The sequence below is a fragment of the Natrix helvetica genome, assembly GCF_964273705.1.
Source record: "Natrix helvetica genome assembly, chromosome: 4".
NCBI lineage: Eukaryota > Metazoa > Chordata > Lepidosauria > Squamata > Natricidae > Natrix > Natrix helvetica.
The window spans coordinates 124,769,884-124,796,213 of NC_138550.1; the positions used below are offsets into that span (position 1 = coordinate 124,769,884).

The window sequence follows — 26,330 nt, forward strand, 5'->3', positions numbered from 1 at the left end:
TCTTGCATGTGCGGCAAAGACCCCAAAATCAGCTGGCTGGTTGAGGCACGCGCGCATGCACCTTGGAGCTTAGCTGGGTGATGGCTCGTGTGCCTGTAGAGAGGGCTCCATGTGCCACACATGCCATAGGTTCACCATTACGGCATTAGATACTTAATTTTTTTTAATTGTAGTAGATTAGTTGCCTATTTTAGTTTCATTATACATACCTTCCAGAGTACAATAATATTCAGATCCACTTCACTACATTTCTGTATCTGTCTGACAGCATTGTCAGAAGAGCCTTGCAAACTGCTGTGTTGGTTCTGTATTCTTTTTAAGTTGGAATATAAACTTCGGAAAAAGAAGTCAGCACACGGACTGGTTGAACTGATTATCTATTAAAAAGAATAACATGATTTTATTTTGAAAACTTGCACAAAACTGTAATTCTAAATACATATTGTGATATACATGTATATGTTGATTCATCAGTACCTCAACAATTTTCATCAATTTAAAAAAAGGATAATTTGAACATTAGTACAAAATTAATTCTCCTCCAAACCTATTTTCTCTACAACACAAACAACCAGTTTTAAACCAGTTTTAGGACTGAATGTTTTTGTTATAAATATAAAAAGCAATTATTCTTAGAGAAAGCAGGAAACTATTTCTGAGAAAAATCTAGACATACATTATTTTTATTACATTATATACAAAATACATATTAAACATCATATTTACATAGAATATACATATATTCTAAATACATACATACAAGTCTGTGTATATTTCTTTTTATATTTTGTACAGCCAGAAAAGAAAATACTACTGCATTTTTACTCATCAAGTATTCTGTTATTTCTAGATCTGATAGATCTTTTTGTTGTTTTCTTTGTGCTTTTATTTTATACATTGCATAAATGCTAGCAATTTGGCATTACTGTATTTTTCGCCTAGATGTAAGGATATTTCTGTCAGGTAAGATCACAATTCTATGAAACTAAACAACACCTTTGAAACCAAAATATGATAAGCATACCTGTTCATTTCCAAAAACAACATCTGCAGAAGTATAATTTTCTATGGAATAAAGGAGGAAGGAAAGAGTCAGTCACCCAAATGAGAAAACAATTCATTGAAATGAAATAATGAAAAATAAAATGTGATTATTTACCTACTGATTGTTTGCATCTGACTGCTTTTAAGCACAGTTTTCCTTTTTCTCTATTAGCCAGTTTAATATCTGGTAAAAATAATTATAAAATATAAATTGCTTATCATGTCAAAATAATTTAATGTGAACCATCTGTTTCCCCAAACAGGTTTCAAAGAAAATTAAGAAAACACATTCCTACAGGTTTCACCATTTATTTGAAAACCAAATTCAAATATTCACCAAAACGTTTGCTGGGGAGGGCAAAAACGGGATGCATGGAGGCCAAAACCTTTTTCTCTACTAATTTTCAAACAGATTTACAGCACTCCACACTATAATAAAATTATAGAATTCCCAAGAGTGCCTTTCCAAGTAGCTAAAGAGCAGCAGCCAAAAGATAAGAAAATAGAACAGTGTATGGTTATTAGGATCTAATAACCCTATTTTAGAGAGAACAATTGCAGCAGCAAAAACATTCACACAATTTCCTCTCATGTGCTTATATATTTTTTTAAAATCTCCCATGCACTTGCCTTTTTAAAGGCTGGAGGAAAAAGACTGGCTATTTTAAAAAGAAATTTGGCTCTTCCAAAGGGAGGTGACTGTTGAATCAGAAGAGGAAAGGGAAAAATATGGCAGTGAGGGTTTGTTGGCTGTGGCATGCTTCCAGAACAGAGGACAAAATAAGAAGAAAGAAAAAGTAATAGAAGATCATGGCCTTTTGCACAATATCAAGCCATGGAGCAAACACAAGCAGTCCACAGTCATAAACAAAGCCACTCAGAGTTGCTTGATACTGAGATGAGCAGCATTAAAATTTATTAAATATACACATTTCTCAGATAAACCACACTTGTAGATTAGGATAACAGAACACAACTGAAGATCAGCAACCCACAAGGGACATTGATTGTTAGGCATCAGTTTAAAATAGAGTACTTTTAGGACAAAACTTAAGGTAGATATGGTTATAAGAAATAGAAGGTAGTATTACCAAGTAAAAACACAGAAAAGCCTAAATGCTAAAACATGGGATCATATTGATATAAAAATGTAAAACAAAGTATAAAACTACAGGCTAAGAGAAACAAATTAAGGAATGAAACTTTGAAAGATGAAGACAGAATATAGGTCAGCATATGAATACAAAAGATGAACTGGTGAGAAAAATAAAACATAGAAACAGCATTGGCAAGATCTTCTAGATTAAAACCAAACCATAAAAGGTTAGTACAGAATTAGAAAATCTAAAAAAAAATGTCACACCACTACTACCAAGAAATAGTGTGGCAATAGTTAGTGTGTCTTGCCTGGATTTGTAACATCCCTGATCCAATGGCCAAAAAGAATTAAAAAGAAATAAAAAGAGTTTTATCTTATTATAAATTTAACAAACCTTTATCTTCAGAGAAATTTATGGATTTCTGTAACTTCCAGTTTCTGCTGTTACTAGACACCTGGACTATATGAAATTCTTTTACACCAGCTTCACTCTAAAAGGGAGATATCAAAATAAGATATGCAAATAATTCATCTGTCTCAAAGGTAAAAAATTGTGTCAGAACTGAAAATTATATATAAAAAAAGAACTATTCTGTCGTTTATTTTATGCCTAACCCTTTTGGGTGGGGTGGGGGAAAATTAGAGCAGCACAATTTACAAATCATCCATATGCAATGATTTATATAGACAATATTCCTCATTCAATTAATGTACTTGCTCAGGAGCTATGGCCAGCATTTAGCAGCATCAGCCAGTATCTCATTACATGTTCGTACAAAAAAGAGGGAGGAGTTAAATCTTTTTGTTGAAATCTAAAATTCCTTCAGATTTCATAATTCACTTGGATTTTGAAATGTTATCAAGAGGAATAGGAAATAGAAAATTCACTTGCTGTTAACATCTGTCGGGGGCACAAGAGGGTCAGAATTACAAAACCCGAGATGGTCAGAATGATAAAACTGGTGTTATACCATTGCGATGCAAGCCACAAGTATTTGGATTGTGTATTGTGATACCCTATGCACATATAAAAGGGGTGGACCTTGCTATCAACACTGCTTTCATCATTCTGTCAAAAACAGACACCAGCCCTACAAAGTAAATTAGACTAAGAAACCAATGCCATATAACCCAATTTTATTAAAACAACTATAGTAATAGAATCTTACAAGTCTGAATATGCTCCCCCATCTCTTACTTCATCTTTGTGTGAATTAGGAAGGAGTCTAAGGTGTTTACTCAGATTAGCTTCTTGGAATGGGACTCTTGTACTTCATGTTCATTCCCCTATGTCCTCCACATCAGCACAATCCTGTGATGCCCTTGTGCTAGCCCTTTTCCAATATGATTTATATCTATCCAGCTCACTTTTTTAACCAGAATTATCTGTGGGAAGATTAGAAATAAGCTCTGATCTTATCCACTCTTTCCTCAGCTCTCATGGTAATGAAAAACAGAGATCTGGACCAGAATATTTAACATTTAATTTTACACTGCAAGAATATACTCGCTTTATAGAAAATGTATGCTTAGAGAATCAAAGACACATGATCTTTAGGTTTGTTGCTCACTTCCTTCTACAGCAAATCAAATTAGTTAGAGATGAAAAAGAGCAATGCGTAAAACTTAGCTAGACTTCATCCCAGAGAAAAAAAGAAGTTTAAAAGTTGTTAAATAAGGATTTCCCTATGAATAAAAGCTGGATACTACAGAGACACTTTAAAACTATATTTACTTTAGATACTTTTCAAAAGTTAATTATCTGAATCCCGAAGCACACAATAAGCAAGTAAAAATAAAACACATAATAGCAACATGTACAGCTATTCCTATATAGAAGGGGTTGGTTGGAAAATTACATTGGAAGAAACTTTCTAGATTTGTCTCTATAGCAGATTTCTATTGCCAAATTTCTATGAAGTCCTGAAGAAGGAAAATGATTTAAAGTATTGACTTTTTCTACATACGTTAAAGAATTAAACAAATATTTCATAAGAGAACAGAAAGGTTGTTTAAAATGCAATCAATGTTACTCCCTAGTTCCGAGAAGACTTACAGTATTGATATTTTCCACATCCACAAACACTAGCATATTGTCACCTTCACCTTTTTCATCCTCAAGAGCATTGCTCCGATACACAGTAGATCGCACAGTCAAAGATCGGCTGGTGCAAATAACTGCAGTGTGTCTCAATACTCTATGACTGGAAAAAAGAAAGATCTCACAGGCCATGTGTCAAATTTTCTTCAAATACAATTCAGCAGCTATCATATAAATTGATGCCCCCATTCCCCCACCATCCAGTCAGAGCTGAAGAAGCTTCTTTGATAAGAAGCGAAATGTCTTCAAAGAAAAACCAGAAAGCCCATTTGCCTCTTGAAAAAAGCATCTTTGGGATAACCATGACCTGGATGACTGAGAATCTCCACAGACATAGTAATGTGTGTTCTTAAAACAAATTGTCCCCATTTTATTTACAAGCAGGTACATTTAGAATTTATTTACAAGCAGGTACATTTAGAATATTTTTGAAGACTTGAGCTATTTAACATTTATCAAGAAGTACTGACAATGTTCTTTACTACAATAGTTTTCCATATAGCATTATTTGTGGAGAAATGTTCAGCCATAGCTACATGGCAGAGGTTAATAGGTTATTAAACATCATTTTTCTTTTGTTTAATTATCTTCTTGAAAACTTTAGTTCTTAGATAAAACAATATAGTTTTAAAAGACTTACCACATTTTTGAGTGCTTTCTAATACTTTCATAGTAAAACAAGAAATTTATTTCATGAACTCCTTCTTCATCTGGCCCACGGAGCCACATGGGTAGCTGTACTGATACTCCAGGGAGGAGAACTGAGTCGGGAAGGGGGACATCTATTATTTCAGGTTGACTTCCCGTCCCAAATTCTGAAGCAACAGCTGAGGATATCAGTGAACATACTGAGGTAGAATGTGTAACAACAGTCTTATAAGCGCTGCAATGTTCAGAAGCTGTTGGACTTAGTGGAGATAAAACAGCATCTTTACTACCAAAAGTAAAGAACTCAGGCTGTTTAGAGACAACTTTCACTCCAGTTAGGGGACACTTGCTTACATTCATGAATTCTACATATGTCTTTCGTATTTCTCCACAAAGCAGCAGTGTTGGGAAATTTATAAAAAATACCTGCATTTAAAAAAAGAAAGAAATCAATATGTTTTGCTAAAGTTGAGAAATTTTAAATTTAAATTTTAGCTCTATCTGACTGCTTCGACTTTAAGAGCGTCATAAAACGAGAAAAAGGAGAAAAAAACCCACAGTACATTGCTCTTTGTTTTAAAAAGGTTTGTTGTCATTCAAACCTCCACAAAATATATTGAGGAAGTTTCACATGATGTTATTTTGTACAGTACTTACATTTTATTTTATTATAACAGGTTTCAGAATTACCCTGATTTTATATATAATATAAAAATTTGAAGCTGAAGTATACTGGAAAACAAAAATCAAAACTAGGAAGATGGTTCATATATTCAGAAAACTTTTACATCTAATAGTAACTCAGATGTTGCCAGCTGTTGAACTATACCTCAAGCAAAGGCATCTCTTCTGTAATAATAGGATCTAAACGTCGATCTAGCCCATATTTAATAGATGTTTTCTCTTCTTTGGTGCTGTTTAAGCGAGGGCCCTGGATTTCCAAATCTTGCCGCCCTCGCACAGACATTTCAGTGGAATTATATTTCTCTAAAACAAAGTGTATCAAATGAGTCTGTAATTCAAACTTCATTGTAGCTTAAGCCACAATTTCTATGGCAATTTTAATATAATATTTAAAGCAAGTATAAAACTGTTATGATGTATCTCAGATACTGGAAAAAACTAAGGTTGCAGGAAAGGAGCAGAAGGAAAAATCAACTCTATTGAAAAGCTAGTGCCATCCTTTCTTCTCCAACAATTACCATCTAATACTTTGTATGAGGCTGCAGCAGCTAAAAAGATCTACTCAAATAGTTGGCTCTGCCTCTTCTATTGCACATACCGGCGATAAAATATTTTTAAAAAACAGTTCAGATGTGTTAAGATATTCAGATATTTGATCAGGTCAGATTCTGTATATTAAAGAAATTGTTTAGAATTTAAGAATATTGTTGTTTTCTTTCTTGTTGTTCCAATCTAAAAAACTTGAGGCTTTTATTAATTTGAAGGTCATTTAGTGAGTTTTGATGGCTCAAGAACATGGTACCATGTTTCAAATGAATAAAGTAATATAAACCAAGATTTTACAGTATGAAGTTTCACTGCTCATTTAGCGGACTGCTAATTAATCAAAATATCAACCTTTTGAAATATTATTGTATTTGGTTAAATTCAAGATTGCGCAAATAAAAGTAACCCTTCCAATATATGATGCATTGAAATATAGTGATGTATAATCATTGGGAAAACATCCTGAATCAGGTCTTTGTATTAAATGATATGCTACTATTACTGGGAGCCAAGAGCTTTTCTTTCTTATTGGGGATAGTAATTATTGCAACCACAACAATTTGAATTGATATAAGAATCTAACAATATGGTAGGAATCTTACATGAAACTTCAGTGAATGGAAAATGCCACAAAGGCTTACCTCTCAGTAATCCAATAGAAGAATCTAATCCATCTAGCATCGTAGTACCCTGCATAGTGCCAAGATTGTAAACGACTCCCAGAATGTGTAGCTCCCCTGTTTGATGGGGAAAGAGCTTTAGTCTTGCCTGTGGAGATATGTTAAATTTTTGTTGTTGCTACTGTAGTTATTTTACATTTATAAACCACTTACTATATAAAAGCAACTACCTATGTCACACATTTTAAGACATTGAATTTATATTATTCATTATAAGAAGCTACATATAAACTTAAAATTTTCTATATGTTCCCTGGATCCAACAATTCTGAAACTTTTTTGGCCATTTTCCATCCTTCCCTTTTTGGAAAAGCTTATGTAGAAGGTGGTTGTGCAGTGCAGCAGCTTCAGAAAAAATATTAACTGGAGGCATTGAGATGGCACTGATAGCGGTTTTAGATGATTTGTGGTAGGAATGGGATTTGGGTGGTGCATCTGTCTGCACGCTCTTCTTGATTTCTCAGTGGCCTATAGGACCTGCTCCAAGATGGTACTGTACTTTTCTCCAGTCGGTTCCAGTCAATGTTGTGGAAAAGAGAGGTTCAGCTGACATTCCTTTTTATATGGGGTACCACAGGGCTCAGTATACTCTCCTCTCCTGTTTAACTTGTAGATGAATCTGCATAGTGAAGTCCTTCAACACTTGAAGAACATTTGATGTATCATCAGTATGCTGACAAAATTTTATGTCTTCATCCCAGGTTGCCTGAATAATGCCATAGAAGTCCTATATTGATATCTTGCTTGTCTTGCTCTCATTGCTTTCATTATACCCAGTTGCATTTTCTGAAAAGGTGCTTGAAACTAACTCTAAGTACTGCACATGCAGAGTTGGAACTTGGAATTGGTTGACTGAGATTGGTTGTGTGAAATAAACATGCTTAACCTCCCGTGCTATGTGTGCATGGGCTGGGACAGGACAGATAAGCATGCTCAAGGTCCCATCCATTAATGAATGTCACCTAGCAGGTGTCAAGAGAAGAATCTTTTATGTCGTGGTATCTCTTCTTGGAACATCATGCCCCCAGAAATTAACCTTGCCTCAATTCTATTGGCTTTCCCTAAAACTTTAAAGGCCTGCTTCTGTTATTAAGCCTGGGGCTCATGGCATGATTAGCCCATATTGTGGTAATGTTGGTTGTGCTCTTTTATTTTATTTTGTATATTATATTTGTTATTTACTGTTTAGTTATGATGTTTTTATGTAGTTTTTATTTCCTCTCAGCTACAAAGTTATATGTTTAACATGGACAGCCATATAAATTGTTCCCCCCTTTGCGCATGCCCAAGATGGAATCCTGTCGCGTTTGAGGAGAACTTCGGGGAGATGATTTTCCTTCTCGGGGTATGCAGGGGGTACCCTATCCCATCGTCGGTTCCAGGTCCAGCTGTGGGAACTTTCAGGGACCTTGGGGGGTCCTTGAGCTATGATTTCCTGCCCTGTAGCTGAAATGTTGTGAGTGAAACAGGGGCAGTTGGCAGTGGAGAATGGAGAGCGTTTTTCTGCTGCCGGCATTGGTGTTGTCGTCATTGGCGGGGCTCCCCACCTGGGGTTTCTGCCATCATCGTTGCCGCTGCCCACGCCATATTATCCCGGTTGCTCTCCCCTGCTTATGGACGTGATAGACTGGATTAGCGGGGGAGAGGCTGATGCGGCTGGCCTGGGCATTGATGCCAGCGTAAGATGGCTTCGGTAGTTGGCGTGGGCGTGGCTGGGGTGGGGGGGCTCCTGTGTTGTGCCCCCCCCCACTATCACCGCTGTTGCTTGGGCCACCGTACTGTGCCATCATTGGCCGCTTAACCAACCCGCAATTTATCATCTGCTGCGATTTTGATATCTGACCATTACCCTTACCCTCTTCAACATCGACCATGGCTATTATGGACATAAGCCTCCCGCTACCCCGTTGAACACTGTTGGCTGCCCCCCCCCATGGATATGTCATCTCCATGTTCCATCTCCCTGTTATGTCACTCCATTTTGGTTGATGTCACACTCTCCTCTATATTATAATGCGACAGAACTTTACTCCCTTCAAGAACTCCCCCTTTCCTGGGATGGCCTTCTTGCTTATCAAGACGTTTCCTTAATGACGGATCTTGGGATCCCGAGAGGTGGCATGCAAAGAAGAGGCTTCTTAGGGGATTTTTACAGGGTTTTTAAAATCAAAATTTAAGGGGTGGGGGGTTGATTCGGATGGCTCAGACAGACTTGGGGGGGGGGGAGTCTGCCAGGTCACAGGCCAGAGCTAACTAATGGGTGAGGGTCGGGAGTGCTGGAAAGGGTTGGGATTCCAGGGGAGGCATTAAACCATTCCATTGGGGGATTTGCCATCTCTACTGTATGTGGGAGGGGCAGATACGGTGGGGGCCTAGGGCCAAATTATGTCCGGGGGACGCGGGTTTGCTGTTTAAGAGCGATCGCGCGTTCCGAACCTCATTGCCCCTCTCACACCCCTGGGTGCTCAGGATTACAGGATCCTGGTCTCTGGCTGGTATCGCCTAACGCCAGGTTCATAGTACATAAGGCTTCCCTCATTTACGTCCTCATATAAGAGGGGAGAGCAGACCTGGCATGCATTACGGAGACCTGGCTGGGCCATGAGGGAGGTGTTCCCCTCATTGAATTATGTCCACCAGGCTTCCAGGCGTTTCACCAGCTGAGAAGCCAGGGCAGGGGCGGGGGGGAGGCGGTGGTTATTAGTGGAAAGTCTTGGACCTCAGGAGGTCACTGTGCCTTAGATAGGCGGGTGTCAGTCCCTTTTTGTGAAGTGGGGCCTTGGAGTTCAGGTGGGCCTTTTTGTTACGTACCTGTCTCCCTGCTACGTTTCATCGGCCGTGCCGGAGCTGCTGGATATGTTAGCCAGATTGGGGGTTGATTTCCCCAGGCTTATGGTCCTGGGGAATTTCAATCTGCCTTCCATTAGTGAGACATCCGAGTCAGGAGTTTATGGCTTCTAAGATGGCTATGGACCTAACTCAGTTAATTCAAGATCCCACTCATAACGGGGGACACACGCTCGACCTGATTTTCGTCTCTGGACAGTGGATGAATGATCTAGATTTAGGGGATATTTCTATCCAACCCTTGTCATGGTTGGATCATTTCCTCCTTAGGCTTGACTTCCATACCCCTTGCCGTAGGGAGGCGGAACCGATTAGATGGTTCCGCCCCAGGCGCCTAATGGACCCTGAAAGGTTCTGATGGAGCTTGGGACTTTTCCTGAATCCCCTGCTCACAGTTCGACCAAAGCCCTAGCGGAAGCCTGGGATAGGGCAGCCACTGGGGCCTTGGACCGTGTTGTGCCTTTGCAGTCTCTGACCCAGTGCCGATCCCGGATAGCTCCCTCGTTTACTGAGGAGCCCCGGGAGATGAAACGCTGGAAAAGACGCCTAGAGAGTGTTTGGAGAGCCAGCCGTTCCGAATTCTACCGAACACTAGTAAGAATTCATATTAAATCCTACTTAGTGTCGATAAAAGCAGCAAAATGGCAACATTTTTCCGCTCTTATCGCGTCCGCAGATAACTGCCCAGCCGCCCTATTTAGGGTGACCCGCTCCTTACTTAATCAAGGAACTGGGGAAGACCCCTTGCAGGGTAGGGCTGAAGAATTTGTTCAGTGTCTGCAGGATAAAATCGCTGAGATTTGGACAGGCTTGGACTCTGACTGGGTAGATTCCGGCGAGTCGACAGGGATGAATCTTGTGGAAACTATCTGGGATGAATTTGAACCTGTGACTCCTGAAGGCACGGACAGGATTATGGGGAGACTCAGTGCTGCCACTTGTGTGCTGGACCCGTATCCCTCTTGGTTAGTTTCGGCTTCCCGGGAGGTGTCATGAGGCTGGCTCCAGGCGATTACCAATGCTTCATTGAGAGAGGGGTTCTTTCCCACCGCCTTGAAGGAGGCAGTGGTGAGGCCCCTCCTTAAGAAGCCTTCCCTGGACTCAGCCTCTTTAGCCAACTATTGTCCGGTCTCCAACCTTCGCTTCGTAGCAAAGGTTGTTGAGAGCGTGGTAATACGTCAGCTTCCCCAGTACCTCAACAAAGCTGCCTATCTGGATCAGTTTCAGCTGGGTTTTAGGCCCGGGTACAGCACGGAGATGGCATTGGTCGCGTTGGTTGATGATCTCTGGCGGGCCTGGGACAGGGGTTGACAGATCGTATTAGACCTCTCGGGGGCTTTCGATACCATTGACCATGGTATCCTACTGCGACGACTTGGGGGGTTGGGAGTGGGGGGCACCATTTTGCGATGGTTCTCCTCCTACCTGTCGGATCGATCGCAGTTCGTGTTGACTGGAGGGCAGGGATCAACCCCGAGGCGCCTCACTTGTGGGGTGCCCCAAGGGTCGGTTTTCTCACCCCTCCTGTTCAAGATATACATGAAACCGCTGGGCGAGATCATCCATGGTTTTGGGGTACGGTATTATCAATACACTGATGATACCCAACTTTTCATCTCTACCCCAAACCACCCAAACAATGCCCTCGACGTGATGTTCCGATGCATGGAAGCTGTATGGATCTGGATGGGGACGAACAGGCTCAAGCTCAATCCCTCCAAGACTGAGTGGCTGTGGTTCCCGTCATCCCGATTTGTGCATCTTTGATGATAGGGGGAGAAATTTTAGCCCCCTCAGAGAGGGCCCGCAATCTGAAAGTCCTCCTGGATACGCGGCTTAGTTTAAAAGAACACCTGACGGCCGTGACCAGGGGGGACTTTTACCAGGTTCACCTGGTACGCCAGTTGCACCCCTTCCTGGATCGGGCTGCCCTGTGCACAGTCAGTCACGCCCTCGTCCTTTCTCGCCTGGACTACTGTAATGCTCTCTACATGGGGCTGCCCTTGAAGAGCACCTGGAGGCTTCAGCTGGTCCAGAAAGCGGCCGCGCAGGTTGTCATTGGGGTACCTAGGTGCTCCCATGTTACACCCCTTTTAGGCAGCCTGCACTGGTTGCTGGTTGTTTTTCAGGTGCGATTCAAGGTGTTAATTATGATCTTTAAAGCGCTCCATGGCTTAGGCCCAGGGTACTTGTGAGACCACCTACTGCCACCGGTAGCCTTCCACCATCCAGTACGATCCCACAGAGTTGGCCTCCTCAGGGTGCCATCGGCCAGACAGTGTCGGCCCATGGTGAGAGCCTTGTCTGTGGGAGCGCCTTCCCTTTGGAATGAGCTGCCCCCTGAGCTTCACATAATTCCCGACCTCCGGTCCTTCTGGCGCACCCTAAAAAGTTGGCTTTTCCAGCAAACTGGCCTGGCCTGAATAAAATAAATTATTAATTTTAATTGTTAATTTTAATTTAATTTCTAAATCTCATTGTAAATGTCTATTGGGTTTTTTTGGATATTCTATTTAATCTTTTAACTTTTGTAATATGTGTTTTTATGTTGTACGCCGCCCTGAGTCCTTTGGGAGAAGGGCGGCATATAAATCCAATAAACCTAACCCAACCTAAACCTAAATTGAATAAATAAAATGCATTTTTGAGTTATTAATGCACATGAAATCCCTCCATATCCTTTCGTGAGAAACCATTCCAAGATTACTATTTTTTTAAAGGTGTGAAACAAACCTACCATTTTAGTTTCTTCGCTGTTAATCAAAAATTCTGATATCACTTCAGCCCCAATCGTATCTTTTCTACATGTTTCCTAGAAAAAAAAAGAGGTACTTATTTCATACGATGAATTTTTGCCATTAACACTTTTCAAAAATATTGCATTTGTTTTCATGGACCAACATTTTCTGATGAAAGAAATGTCCTAGATATTCAATCTTATCAACAGATTAAACGGAGACCCAAGTTTAGCACCACAAGATTACAAACCGGTGAACTATTCTCTACATGCACTCTAATCCCTCAGATGCAGTTTTTGGTTGTTCTTCTAAATAAGTGTCCATGGCCTAACACTAGTTTAGGGACAGTATAAAATGTTGCATTTTTGTTACTTTACACAGAAGCTCTGAATCATCTTGCTGCTATACTAAGGAGGAAAGGAAATGTGAGAGTACTGAGCAAAACAATGAAATGTTAAACTCTAATGTTATGCTTTAAATGCCATTAATTATTTAAAAATTAAAAGGAAACCAACCTAATAAAATATGGAATTACATTTTGACATTACTAGCATATTACAAATACAATCCAATTTCTAGTTACTTACAAATTCCTTTGTTTCTCCATTATTCTTTGAATTGAAATCCTTTGGTTGGAATTTCCAAAGTAGTGACAGATCACTTAATAAAAGTGGAACTTTCAGTGGATTTCTAAAAGCTACTTCTACTGTTATTGGTTCTATTAAAAGGAAAAAGTATATTTTTAGAAAGACTATTTCTAAATATGATTTTAATAAACATTTGTAAATTTTAGATTCAAATTGCCATTATTAAAACAATGTTATATGATGTATTACTTAGCTATACATTTACACAGATTTACCTTCTACTACAGCAAGTGGAGACCTAGAATTATCAGAATATCTGTTCAAACAATACTGCGTTGGCTGGAAATTAGGAAGTGCTGTGCCTCTGTTAACTGTAGACACAACTTGCTCTTCAAGTTCCTTCCATTGTTGTGAAAATTCCGAAACATATTCCTGATCAAGACTTATATGGGTTGCTGCCTGTTTTTCACCTAGATGTCAATATTAAAATAAAAAAGTTTTATCTTTGTGCTATAATTCCTATTGTTCTTTCATATGATATGCTTTTTTTTAAAAAAAGTGCATATGATTCCACTGATGCCTATTTTGTACCTTTTTATGCATTATTATCAGGAAAGAAGCAGAAGTCCATAATTCAAGTCACTGACTGGGACAGGAATCAAAACAACAAAGTGAGCAGGGAAGCTAAGGAGGTAAAGGGAAAGGCCTGGAGTTTTTAAAAATAAACCCAGGTTGAAGTCTATAATTTGCATGCTGATCTTAGCCGCTTCTTCTTTTAATAGGCTCCACAAGACTACAGTGCTAAAATTTGGGAGATAGCTCATGAACAACAGCAGCAGTACTTTCTTCTTTTTTCATAAAACAAGAATTAAAATGAGCAATTACATCTCCAATGTTATTATACAAATTTGGTTGCTTCCCCCCCAAAAAACAATAGCAATTACAAAATAGAACTCTCAATTTCTTCAAAATGGGAGTGAAAAAAAAGAAAAATTCTGCTCCTGCTCCTTCCTTTGACATGAATGTTATTACCATCATACTTCTTGCCATTTATATGCCAGTTAAAAGATGCAGCCTCAAGTCATAAAAAGGGTGCCTGGATCCCCTTAAATTTACATTTGTTTGATTTAGCTGTAGCAGAGAGATAAATAAATACATCCAAAAATACATATTCTATGATACAAAATAGAACTTGAGCTATGTATCCTGCAAAATTAGAAGTCACAGTTCTGAAAAAGTAAAGTGAACTGCACTTTTTCAGCCCACAGTGGAGAGGACATTAAATATTAATGACCTCCAAGTTATATATAGAAAATGAAAATAGAAAAAATACACACCAGAGAAAAATGGTGGGTAAGAGCAATTCCTAGGCTCAGAGTTTTCTAATTCTCTATTTGCCGGATATTTTACATGGTGGATATTAAAAAACAATGATCCCAAACTGCAGGATGAACCATATGAAGTATATTTTACCACTTCATTCTACCTGAAATATTAATTTTACAGTCTTTTACATATCTTAATAGACTCATACAATTGAAAAAAAGAGACCACCTTCTGCTGGTCGTCTGTCATGTCCGAAGAATACACGTGTTTCAGAATTGTTAATATAGGGTAAAGGAAGTTGTGGTAAAGGACCATCTGGTGACAACTGACTTATATTCTGCAAAAACAAACAAACAAAAGAAACTTCATCCACGCTTAGCAAGTAAAAACTGTGTATCTTTTGAATAAAAAACAAATACGATTGGGCATCGAATATCTTGAACTAGAAAAAAATGCAATATTCTCAGTAAATCCTCAAAGCAATAAAATGTGTTCCAAAAGGAACTTATTTTAACTAAAAAGGCAAAACCCTCAAATTTTAGTGCAATTTTAATGGCAAGCTCTCAAATTAAGATTCTACTGAGAGTAAAACTGGTGACATACCTTATAAACATAAAGATACTCTCGGAGGAAAGCTCCTTGCTGAGCAGCAGTTTGCTTGCTATCATTGATCAAAATATGCCTGAAGGCCGATATAGCATTATCAAGTTGTCGAAGGGTAAAAGACTGGCGGCCAATTGTGAAGTTGATATGGTCTTCAGCAAGGGACCACCCTTTCCCTTTATAAACTTGCATTGCTTGACAGTAGCATCGTAGAGCATGTTTTTTCTGTAAACATTTAAAATGTAAAAACAATTATGCATACCACAAATTGAAAGCATTTTATTAAAAAATATAAAAAGTTATTTTAGTGAAGAATGCACAAATCTGCAAATTTTAGTTTTGCTTGATTTCTCATTATTTGAAGCCGGTTTTGTTTAGTCTTCAGATCATTGTTCTTTTCCTTAAAGCCTACATGGAAATATGTTCACATCTATTTATAGATTTCTTGAAATGTACATACCGCATTTCCCCGAAAATACGACCTGTCCTGAAACTAACACCTTGCCACATTTTTCGGGTGGGCAAAAATATAAGCTCACCCCCAAAAATAAGCCCCCTGGACAACCCCCCATCCGCTCACCAACCCAACGGTATCCCGAAGGCACCAAGCCGCGAGGGGTTGGAAAGGCACTCACGTTGCTTGGCGCCTTCGGGATACCGCTAGGTTAGGGAGTGGCGTTCTGCCTGGCTGGAGGGGGGAGTTGCCGGGCGGCTGCTCCCTTGCAAGCGGGCTCCTGAAGAGCCGGGCACAGCCTCAGGGACGAAGCAGCCATGAGGTGATCACGTTCACGAGCAGCCACCCGGCAAACCCTCTCTCCAGCCGGGCGGAGCACCATTCACTGACCTAGGGGGTATCCCTAAGGCGCCAAGCTACTTGGCGCTCTCTCCGCCCCCCAGCTCCTGCGGCTTGGCACATTAGGGATACCCCCCAGCAGGTCAGTGCCGGCTGCCGGACAGAGAGTCTTCCAGCAGCCAGCCTACAACCATAGAGTGCACTCCTAGAGTGGCCGCTGCTGGAAGACTCGGCAGCCGAGTTTTGGAGTTTGGAAGTCGGAGAAGAAGTTATACTCAGAGCGCGGCGGCGCCTGAGCCCTGCAGGGAGAGTTGGGCCAGGGCATGGTGAGGCTGGGAGGCATGCTTGCTGGGGGCAGAACAGGTGCTCGCGCAACCCCCTTCTCCAGCCGGGCAGAGCTCCATGCATTGACCTAGTGGGTATCCCAAATTTGTCAAGCCACAGGAGCTGGGGAGCAGGCAAAGCACCATCTCTTCGGGAGCCCGCTCGCAAGGGAGCAGCTGCCCGGCAACCCCAAAATAAGCCCTCCCCCTCTAATAAGCCCAAGGCCATATTTCGTGGGGCAAAAGAAAAAAAAAACCCTGTCTTATTTTGAAGAAAACATGGTATTTGTATATCCAATTTTCTCAAATATATATGCTTTTATGAGTGATGTCTAGACATACAATATATTTTTGTGCTCTTCTTCCTGCGGCATAGCATTTGTGTGTTACTGTGGCATAGCATTTGTGTGGAGTACATCTTATATAAGTAGTTCATATAATTTTTTAACTAGTGGACTGCATCATAACACTTGGAAAGGAAAATACTGGATATATTTCTTTTGATTTGCATATGGTTCAGAAAGTAGAAACTGGTAAATTAATATTAAAATGCATACCAAACAAATGTTTTCCTTATCTCTTATCAATATTGCTTATATTATTAAATATTGAGGGAGTCAAAGTTAAATTAGAAGCTAGCAATATTAATCATTATCAAAAACGAAGTGCTTTGTTATAAAATTCTAAATGCTGTTTATAATAGCTATTTCACTGACCTAAATCATTTTTGCCAGGAATAAAAAAAAAACAGTGATACAGTAATATATTTCTATAATTCAGTTACCTAAAAATAAAGGATTTGAGGTTACCGTAAACATTTGGAAATAAGGCATTGGATCATTATATCATTATTTTTTCAATCCTGATAAGTGAATAAGAAATCTCTATACTGCTAAAATTCTTGTTCCTGCAACAAGCTGGGTGCAATAGTGCTTCATAGGACAAAACCTTTTCAACCAAGGTACCTCTCAAATGGGTTAATTTACAGAATATATAAAAAAATGGTACCCATGACTCCCATGGAATTACAATTTTATGACATACATAATATGTTATTATAAAGCTTTTTATCTTATAATAAAAGATGTTATAAAATGTTTCTTGTGGCTAACTGCAGAGGTTTGTCTATGTTATACAATTCCGCATGGGCTATTTTCAAGGTAGCTATATTTCTGAATATCCCTCTGAATTTTTAAGAACTTTCCAGTGCGGTAGAAGCTCTACTATTGTTAAGGCATCAAGGAATCTGCTAAGGAAATGATGACCCAACAAGTCACGAGTTGTTTAGTATAATACTACAAGTGAAAAACAAATCTTTAACTTTAAGAATTATATTCCACTTTACAACCGAAATATGACATTCCAAGCTATTACAAGAGTTATATAAAGAAGAATTTCAAAATAATTTGCCAATATATTAATTTAGGTCCTTCCATTATCAGTATGTGACAACGATGCAGAATTAATTCTCTGCTATGAGTCACTTATGTAATTCTCTCTTCAGAGATTTATCAACTTTGATCTCTTTTTCTCCGGTTTGACAAAATTCTACATATTATTCTAGAATTTTTAAGGACTTTAGAACTTGATATGCTATAAGGTTTTGCTATGATTATTTATATATAGCTAAAATTTCATACCGGTTTGAATTATATAAGGTAGACTAAGACATGCCAGAATAGGGGCTGGGGTGAATTTTTCCTTGCAATCCGTGTGTTGCTTTGTTCCTCCCCCACAAACACCGAGGCAGTAAAGTATAACATTAAATTTAAAAAACATTGAAACAAATCAACCAAATTGTGAGAATTTCTTTTGTGATCTGCCAAACTTACCTGTCCTGCTTTACTGTATCTATGTCCAGCCAGTATCATATGAAAGGCAAATTTTCTAACCATAGGATTTTTCATGTTTATAAAACAATGCGCAGCTTGTTCCAGCAGCAGTGCACTTCGAAGATCTGAATCCTATTAGAAAGAGTGAATAATGAGACAACTGGCAACTATCTTTACAACAAGCTCTGAAGACTAAAGCTATGCAAACACCCATTATATTACCACTGCAGTAAAACAGTGTCTGTTTTATACATAACTTACACTGAATAAATTAACTATAATCCGTGAACAGATTATAATCCCCTGAGAATGGATCATATGGATACTTAAATCCACTTGGTGATCAAATCTCATTTCTTATCTTGCACAGAAATATCCATCAGAAAGGAAAATATATTTGAGACAGAGGTTGTTGTTTTTTTAGATAATGCAGGATTCTGCTACTGAATCCATGTACATACTTTTAGTTTTTGGAACAAAGAAGCTTCTTAGTATTGTAAATTATCTCTAAAACATTTAGTAAATATTTTTTCAGATTATATCTCATCAGTTGAAGTTTAATTAATTTTCTATCCTTAACAGTTTATTTCTCTGAACATAATTTATATATCTATTTTAAATATAGTGTTGTTTCTCAGAATTGAAACTGAATGAAAAGACTAAGCTGGTTAAAAAGCTTATATTTCTAGCTGATACCATATTATTTATTGATTTATAAAGCAGTAACATATCAGTTTAAAAAGCATATTATCTCATTGTCTTCTAAGCATTAGTGACAGAGTAGGTAGAGAATGCTTATAGGAAAAAAGTTATTAAAAAAATAAACATTATAATAAAATTATTTCCACAAGGATATCCTCCTCTTGATTTGATTTGGATTATCATGTTTTATTCTTATTAATCTCAAAAATTCTCCATTTTGTAATGCTTTAATGCACATATTCCATGTCCTGAATCACATGTGCATCAATAACAATGAATTACTTTATTGCTACCTAGTAATCAAATTAGCACAATGTGTTTCAACATATTTAATACACTATCTAATCTTTCAGCTACTCCAGCTCACATTTCTAACACTCACCGTGCCAATCCAAGCGCTCTGCTGCCATTTTTTTCCACAGAAAAATTAAAAAACAAGAATGTAAGCTTTAAAATATTTCAATTAAACAAAAAGAAAATGAAGATTGGGAACAACAACTGAATATTGCAAACCTAACTCTAACTGTAATTTTGAAATGCTCATTAAAATCTGATTAAAAACTATAGTTGATAATATGCAACTGAAGTATCCCTTGTATGGTTTCAAAATATTGTTTCTAAATAATTTTAGAATAAGATTCCTTATGATTCTATTACCAATAAAAATATGCTTAAATAATTTAAAGGCCTTGCATTGAATCACATATTCATTATTTTTCCTTTTAATTATCTTATGATTTTGAGACATTTTTTTTACTCTGCTACTATTTGAACATGCATGATTTTAAAAGGCATAAAATGTGAAGTTGCAAATTTTCAGCACCTATCAAGTCTGTTTACTTGAACATGTTTTCTTTTTCCAGATAAAAAGTGCACAAATGTACTATAAATTATTATAACTCTTTCAGTGAATTCTGTTAGGATGTTGCCAGTATGAGTGTGAGTAAATATAAGGAATTAATTTATAGCCATAGCAGAGATGAATAATTTTCCTATAAAGAAATAAATGTGACACAATGTACATGCAATTACACACAGAAAAAGTATTATTTTAAGCTTACAAATCTTTCTTCTTGATACTATTCCATCTACTTAAAAAATGCACATTTTTAAAATCTTTTTTTTCTTTTTTTGCAACATACAAAAACAAAACAATAAAAATATTATCTACCTCACTGGTTAAACGAATGAGGAGAGCGGCTGCCTCTGAATATTTGGTTTGGCTTTTTAGTATTTCAGCACTAAGGAGCACACATCTCTCTGCCAGCAACATATTCCTATGAAACACAAAATAAATTCTTTGGGTATAATTTAAGATCCCATATATTGAACTCTTATAGAAAATATGCACTGAATATTTTAATTAAAGATAATCAATAAAAAATTTATTTCCTCCAATTTTGATTATGAAATAGTGAATAATTCTAAACACTGTAATAATAGTCTTGCCATATGTAATACTAAGGATTTAACCTAGTAGAATAATGATAAAACTTATGAAGTGTTGTAGAACAGCGTATAGTTATTTAAAAGAAGACTTTGCCTTTGCCTTCAGGAAGGCAATACTACGTTTGATTCCATTTAAGAGAAAATGATTTTATAGTTAAGTTACAACTGCCATTCTTTTTATTGTTGTTATTTCACTAATTATGCATGCATCATTATGGAATGATGAAAAATGTTTAATAAGATTGTTTTATCTTCAACTGAGAAAAACCAAATATAACCACATACTTGCATATGTCTCTATAGGTCTGAATTGCAGTCTCCATGTAATGAGCAGGATATGGCCTTGGTGCTCCTGGCTGCAGAAAAGCTGACACCGCTGCCATTTCCTATAAAGCAAAAGTGGTCATTAAATAATTTTGCTACAATTCTGTAATCTGAAAAAATTATTTGGGCACAATTATTCAAATATGAATACCATGAGTCAACTACATTTTATAGTACAATAGATGTGAGCTTCCAAACATATTGTACAGATTCAGCATAATTCACAATGGTGTGAATGACAAAATCAAAACAATACCCACAGAATCTTAGCACATCCATTTTACATTTAAAGTCATTTTGAGAGCTCTGACTAAAAACAGTTAATGCACATTTGTTTTAACTGAGCTGGCAAAAATCATGTTAAAGTTACAATCCAGTCAGAAAATAAAAGAGCAATAGAAGTATCCTGCTCCTATGCTCTGACTCTCTTCTGTATCTGCATGAGACCTAGATTTATATACATTATGAAATAGTTTATTTCATAATGTATGAATATACATTATGAAATAAACTATTTCATAATGTATATAAATGCAATATTCATTATATACATTATGAAAATTTATATACATTATGAAACCTTTGGCATTATGTGAAAAACATAAACAATACACGTCTAATAACAAAGATTATATGTATAAAAAATGACAGATGATATGCAACAGGTGATACTACAGGACAATATACTTGAGCTAATGCCAATGTCATTCATATCAATAACAGAGGATGCACTGATTTGTTTTGGTTTGAAATATTTTAATATATAAAACAGCATTCTCTGCTTTCGTTCTTTTCAGAACATTACTTCTCTCTCTCACTCACACAGACACACACATACATTTTGTTATACCATGTAGATGAAAAGTTTAACCTTTAATCCTTTTCAAAATATTTTTACATTTTAAAAGTTAACTTGAAATTTGATAAAGTTATAGATTCTGTAACTTCATGTAGCTTTATTTATTATTGGTTAATTTAGCCTTCCATCCTTCAAAGATCAGTAAAAAAAGGTCCCAGATTATTGGGGGCAATATGCTGACTCTAAACAGCTTAGAGAAGGCCGTGAGAAGCAGTATATAAGTCTTAAGTGCCATTGCTATTGCTATACTAAATTTCCAGTAACTGTCACAGCTTGCTGAGGCTATTGTAGCAGCAATATCTCAAAAACACATTCCTCTTTCCTTTTATAATCCCACATTTAATTTTCCAGTGTCAAATCATATGACAATGCCTAATGACCCTACAATTAATGGTCAAAGTCTTTAGGGGAACTAATAAGTGCTAATTGAATAAATGGAGCCAATTACTGAATTGGCATTAACCTTTCTATTCGTCAGCCTATTTGCTTTAATAGGCAGTCAACGTGATTCCAGTATTGATTCTGTGAATGGACACAATGTTTCAAGCTGCCTTACCAAGTCTAATAGCTATAGATGTATTTTCTAAATTATATGCACTGGTAACAACTTTTGACGCTTCAAGATTTCTATTAGCTCAATCCTAAGAATTCAGAAGAGCTTATATTGCTATAAGCTACATAAGAGAAACATCTGAACATATAAGGTGGCAGGCACATAGGCAATATTCACTTAAGATTTTTTTGTGCAAAGCAACATGTAGAAAAACACAAACATATTTTTTGCAAATATGCTAATGCACCAACCAGTGCTCCTGCTGCATACAGCATGGCTTGATCGTTCAAAAAGTCTTTCTTTGCTGTATGATAACAACTATACGCCAGTTCATAGTGCTGCACCAAAAAACACAAATCTGCCATTTTCCTGATTTGAAGCTCTGGTGCTTCTGGAGAGTACCTGAACATAGAAACAAATAAAAACGCACAATTTATTTTTTTAAAAGTCATACCATATTCATAAAGATATAAGCTTCAAACCAAATTGCAGCTAGTGCACATTACCAATTTAATATATCTATATGTTCAAAGAAAGGAATAACGTTAACAGCCATTTCTAGCCTATCTATAACGTTTTTAAATGAAAGATATATTGGTCCCTTGAAGTTATATATCATAATTAACAGTAACTGCTTGATTTCTCCTCTATTTAGTTTCAAATCTGTTAGAAAACGACAGGTATGCTTGGATACAAAGTTTTTCATCTACAAGAGAACAATTATATTCATGGAACATGTCATTCCATGCATGTGACTGTGTCTTCCATTTGTGTAACATAAGCTTTGGGCCCAACTCACAAAGAAGAAATTAATTCATATTAAATATTTTATTTAAAAAAGGATTACCAATTCTAATTTCAACAAAACTATGTAGAACAGTGTTTTTCTTTTCTTCTCTAGGGTCAACAGTAAACAGGTAGTCCTTGACTTAAAATCATTCATTTAGTGACTACTCAAAATTACAACATTACTGAAAAAAGTCACTTATGACCATTTCCCACACTTATGACCATTGCAGCATCAGCATGGTCACATGATCAAAATGTGTCCACTTGGCAACTGTCGTGTGTGTGATGGCAGTGCTTTCCCGGGATCATGTGATCACCATTGTGACCTTCCCAGATGGATTCTGACAAGCAAGTTCATGAGGGAAGTCAGACTCACTAACAACCACATGATTCACTTAACAACTGCCTTGCTTAGTAACAAAAATTTGAGGCTCAATTGTGGTCGAGGACTACCTGTATAGTAGTAATCACAATGCAATTTACAGCTGTAGCAATCACATTTTGAGTATATCCAAAGCAGAAGCAAAGAATTTGAAAGAGACCGTTGGCTTACCTGAACGGTCGTTCTCTGGGCGCTGCGGGAGAGTCCAAGCATGGGTTAACACAGCCTAACTGCCCTAGGACTGACTGAGTTTTTTCCTTGACCACGCCCCCTTTGCCTCTGGCAGGTCAGTTTTAAAAACGAAATGTGCAATAGGACGCCTTCAACCAGTCTCTGCAGAGATTTGGATCTGGATCCTCGAACCCTGGGTGGGTTTGGACTCTCCCGCAGCGCCCAGAGAACGACCGTTCAGGTAAGCCAACGGTCTTTCTCCTGTGCGCTGCTTGGAGAGTCCAAGCATGGGACATACCCAAGCTATCGTGTCCCAGGGCGGGCAGAGTCACTGTCCTTTGTAGCCTCCACAACCCTTTGTAATATACGTCTTCCAAAGGAGGCTTCTGCCGAGGCAAAGATATCGATCTTATAGTTCTTGATGAACGCCGTGGGCAAGGCCCACGTGGCCGCTCTGCAAATGTCTATGATAGACGCCTGGGTCGCCCAAGCAGCTGAAGTTGCAGCGCTCCTCGTTGAGTGCGCGGTTACTCTTCGTGGTGCAGTCTTGCCTTGTGTCTCATAGGCTAGCTTGATGCAAGCCCTCAGCCAACGTCCAATTGTATGGGATGAAACCTTGCGACCAAGGGACCCAGGGTGGAAGGAGACAAATAGGGATTCGGAACGCCGAAATTCCTTTGATCGTTTGATGTAAATTTTGACTGCCCTTCTTACATCTAATTTATGCCAGATTTTTTCCTTCTGATGTACTGGATTTGGACAAAAATTAGGAAGGATCACTTCCTGGGCTCTATGAAACTGAGTATTCATCTTTGGGATGAAAGATGGATCAAGTCTCAGAATGATTCTGTCAGTAAGAATAATGCAAAGGTCCTCCCTCACAGACAGCGCAGCCAATTCAGAAATTCTGCGAGCCGATGTTATAGCTATGAGGAAGGCCGTCTTAATAGTCAGATGATGGAGGCTTGCCTTCCTGAGAGGTTCGAAGGGAGCCCCCGTTAAGGCCTTCAGGACATATGGCAAATCCCAGGAGGGAAATCGATGAACCACTTGAGGAGAGATGTTCATCGCCCCCTTGAGGAAGCTCTTTACTTGTGGGTGCTGACTAAGAGATCTAGCAGATTTGCATGTAAGAATGGTGGATAATGCCGCCACCTGCCTCTTGAGCGTATTGGGCGCGAGACCTTTGTCCAGACCCTCTTGGAGAAACTCTAGCAAATTTGGCACTGAAGCCGAAATGTCCTGCACACCCTTGCCCTGACACCAAGATGAAAAAGCGTTCCACGTATATTCGTATATCCTAGTAGTGGAAGGTCTCCTGGACGCTTGAATAGTTCTGATGACCTTGTCTGAAAATCTCTGCTTCCTCAGGAGGTCCCCCTCAAGCGCCAAACGGCTAGTTGCAGCCACTGGGGATCTGGATGCTTGATGTGACCTTGGCTGAGGGAGATCTGCTCCTGAGGAATCCTCCACGGACTTTGGATGGAGAGGCTGACAAGGTCCGCGTACCAGGACCTCCTGGGCCAGTGAGGGGCCACTAGGATTAGATCGGCCTTTTCTGACAGTAATTTGGTCACTACTTGGGGTATGAGAGGGAGCGGTGGGAACGCGTACAGGAGTCCTGAGGGCCAAGTGCTCCTCAGCGCATCCGTCCCCTCCGCTAAGGGCGAGTGGTATCGAGTGAAGAAGCGTGGCAGATGTGTGTTGGTGCTTGTTGCAAACAGGTCTACTTGCGGTTTGCCGAACTTCTCCACGATTTGAGAGAAGATGTCTGGATGCAGCCGCCATTCTGAGTGGTCTATCGTCTGCCGACTCAGCCAATCCGCTTCTTGGTTGCTCGTCCCCGATATGTGGTCCGCTGTTATGGACGCCAGATGTCGCTCCGCCCATCTGCACAATAGTTCCGCTTCCTGCATGAGATTTTTGGAGTGCGTGCCTCCCTGCCTGTTGATGTGGGCCTTTGTGGCAACATTGTCTGTTAACAACAGTACATGATGACCCACAATCTGAGAAGCAAAATGACGTAGAGCGAGGCGAGCGGCCCTCAGTTCTAGCCAGTTTATGCTGTGGGCCGCCTCCCTCTGTGTCCATTTTCCTTGCGCAAGATGTCCCTGGCAGTGCGCTCCCCATCCCAGTAGGCTGGCATCTGTTGTTACCACCAGCCTTTCGGGCTCCTTGAAGAGGCACCCTTTCCTGACCGCCGCTGTGCTCCACCAATGCAGGGAGCGAAGTACTTTTGGCGGTAGTTTCACGCGTCTTAGCGAGTTGCTGTCCCTTGATCTCTGCATTGGCAGAAGGAACCATTGCAGCTCCCTTGCGTGAAGCCGTGCCCAGGGAACCACCTTTAGGCAGGAGATCATGATGCCCAGGAGCTGGGATAGTTGCAAAATCGGCACTGACCTGGGAGCTTTGCATAGACGAAGTTTGTTCTGAAGATTCGCCATCCTGTCTGGAGACAGAAATACCTGGCAGGAGACGGAGTCGATTATGGCGCCAAGATGTTGGATTCGGGTGGTCGGTTCTAGGTGACTCTTCTGCAGGTTCACTGAAAACCTGTGGTGTTGTAGAGTCCGTATGGTCACCTGAACGTCCCTTCGGGCCTGTTTCTGATTGGAAGAATGAATTATTATGTCGTCTAGATAACACTCTAGCCGAATTGGTCGATTCCGGAGGTGGGCCGCCACCACTGCCAAGATTTTGGTGAAGGTCCTGGGGGCAGACGAGAGGCCGAATGGCAGGGCCCTGTATTGATAGTGCCTCCCGTCGTAGTGGAACCTCAGGAACCTTCTGTGGGCAGGGTGAATGGGGACATGGAGGTAAGCTTCCTTCAAATCTATCGATGTGAGGAGATCCCCCTGTCGAGTGCAAGCCAGGATGGAGTGGAGGGACTGCATCTTGAACCTTTTGTATGCCAGATGCTGATTTAGGCACTTTAGATCCAAGATGGCCCTCCACCCTCCTGAGTTCTTTGGGACTAGAAAGAGGATGGAATAATATCCTCGTTTCTCCTGTTCTTTGGGAACCGGCTCTATGGCCCTGATTTCGAGCAGATGGAGGATCTCCTTCTGCATGAGATCTTTCTTTTGGGGATTCTTGGGGATGGGGCAACGAATAAATTTTTGTTGAGGGAAGGATAAGAACTCCAGCACTAGGCCCCTCTTGATCGTGTTGAGGACCCAAGTGTCCGAAGTTATCCCACCTGTCGGCATATATTTGGAGCCGACCCCCTATGGGAGGATTCCTGTGATGG

The 26,330-nt window shown here is 39.2% G+C and overlaps 1 protein-coding gene across 5 annotated transcripts in view; it reads right to left on the bottom strand.

Annotated features, from left to right (window-relative positions):
- Nucleotides 1-26,330, bottom strand: part of TRAPPC8 (trafficking protein particle complex subunit 8) — a 74,473-nt gene that overhangs the window by 11,871 nt on the left and 36,272 nt on the right. For 2 of the 5 annotated variants that reach the window (XM_081951927.1, XM_081951929.1), the window contains 18 exons: nucleotides 21,990-22,140; nucleotides 20,288-20,388; nucleotides 19,725-19,830; nucleotides 18,936-18,956; nucleotides 17,852-17,983; nucleotides 14,904-15,128; nucleotides 14,529-14,637; nucleotides 13,250-13,444; nucleotides 12,975-13,105; nucleotides 12,387-12,461; nucleotides 6,764-6,890; nucleotides 5,722-5,879; nucleotides 4,885-5,318; nucleotides 4,200-4,347; nucleotides 2,538-2,634; nucleotides 1,160-1,228; nucleotides 1,025-1,065; nucleotides 210-377 (listed from right to left, as the gene is read on the bottom strand). In XM_081951927.1, coding sequence (XP_081808053.1) covers nucleotides 210-377; nucleotides 1,025-1,065; nucleotides 1,160-1,228; nucleotides 2,538-2,634; nucleotides 4,200-4,347; nucleotides 4,885-5,318; nucleotides 5,722-5,879; nucleotides 6,764-6,890; nucleotides 12,387-12,461; nucleotides 12,975-13,105; nucleotides 13,250-13,444; nucleotides 14,529-14,637; nucleotides 14,904-15,128; nucleotides 17,852-17,983; nucleotides 18,936-18,956; nucleotides 19,725-19,830; nucleotides 20,288-20,388; nucleotides 21,990-22,140 — 2,488 coding nt within the window. Of the gene's footprint in view, nucleotides 1-209; nucleotides 378-1,024; nucleotides 1,066-1,159; nucleotides 1,229-2,537; nucleotides 2,635-3,341; nucleotides 3,530-4,199; nucleotides 4,348-4,884; nucleotides 5,319-5,721; nucleotides 5,880-6,763; nucleotides 6,891-12,386; nucleotides 12,462-12,974; nucleotides 13,106-13,249; nucleotides 13,445-14,528; nucleotides 14,638-14,903; nucleotides 15,129-17,851; nucleotides 17,984-18,935; nucleotides 18,957-19,724; nucleotides 19,831-20,287; nucleotides 20,389-21,989; nucleotides 22,141-26,330 lie in introns of those variants that run through there. The other 3 variants (XM_081951928.1, XM_081951930.1, XR_014175283.1) reach the window with 2 other exon arrangements.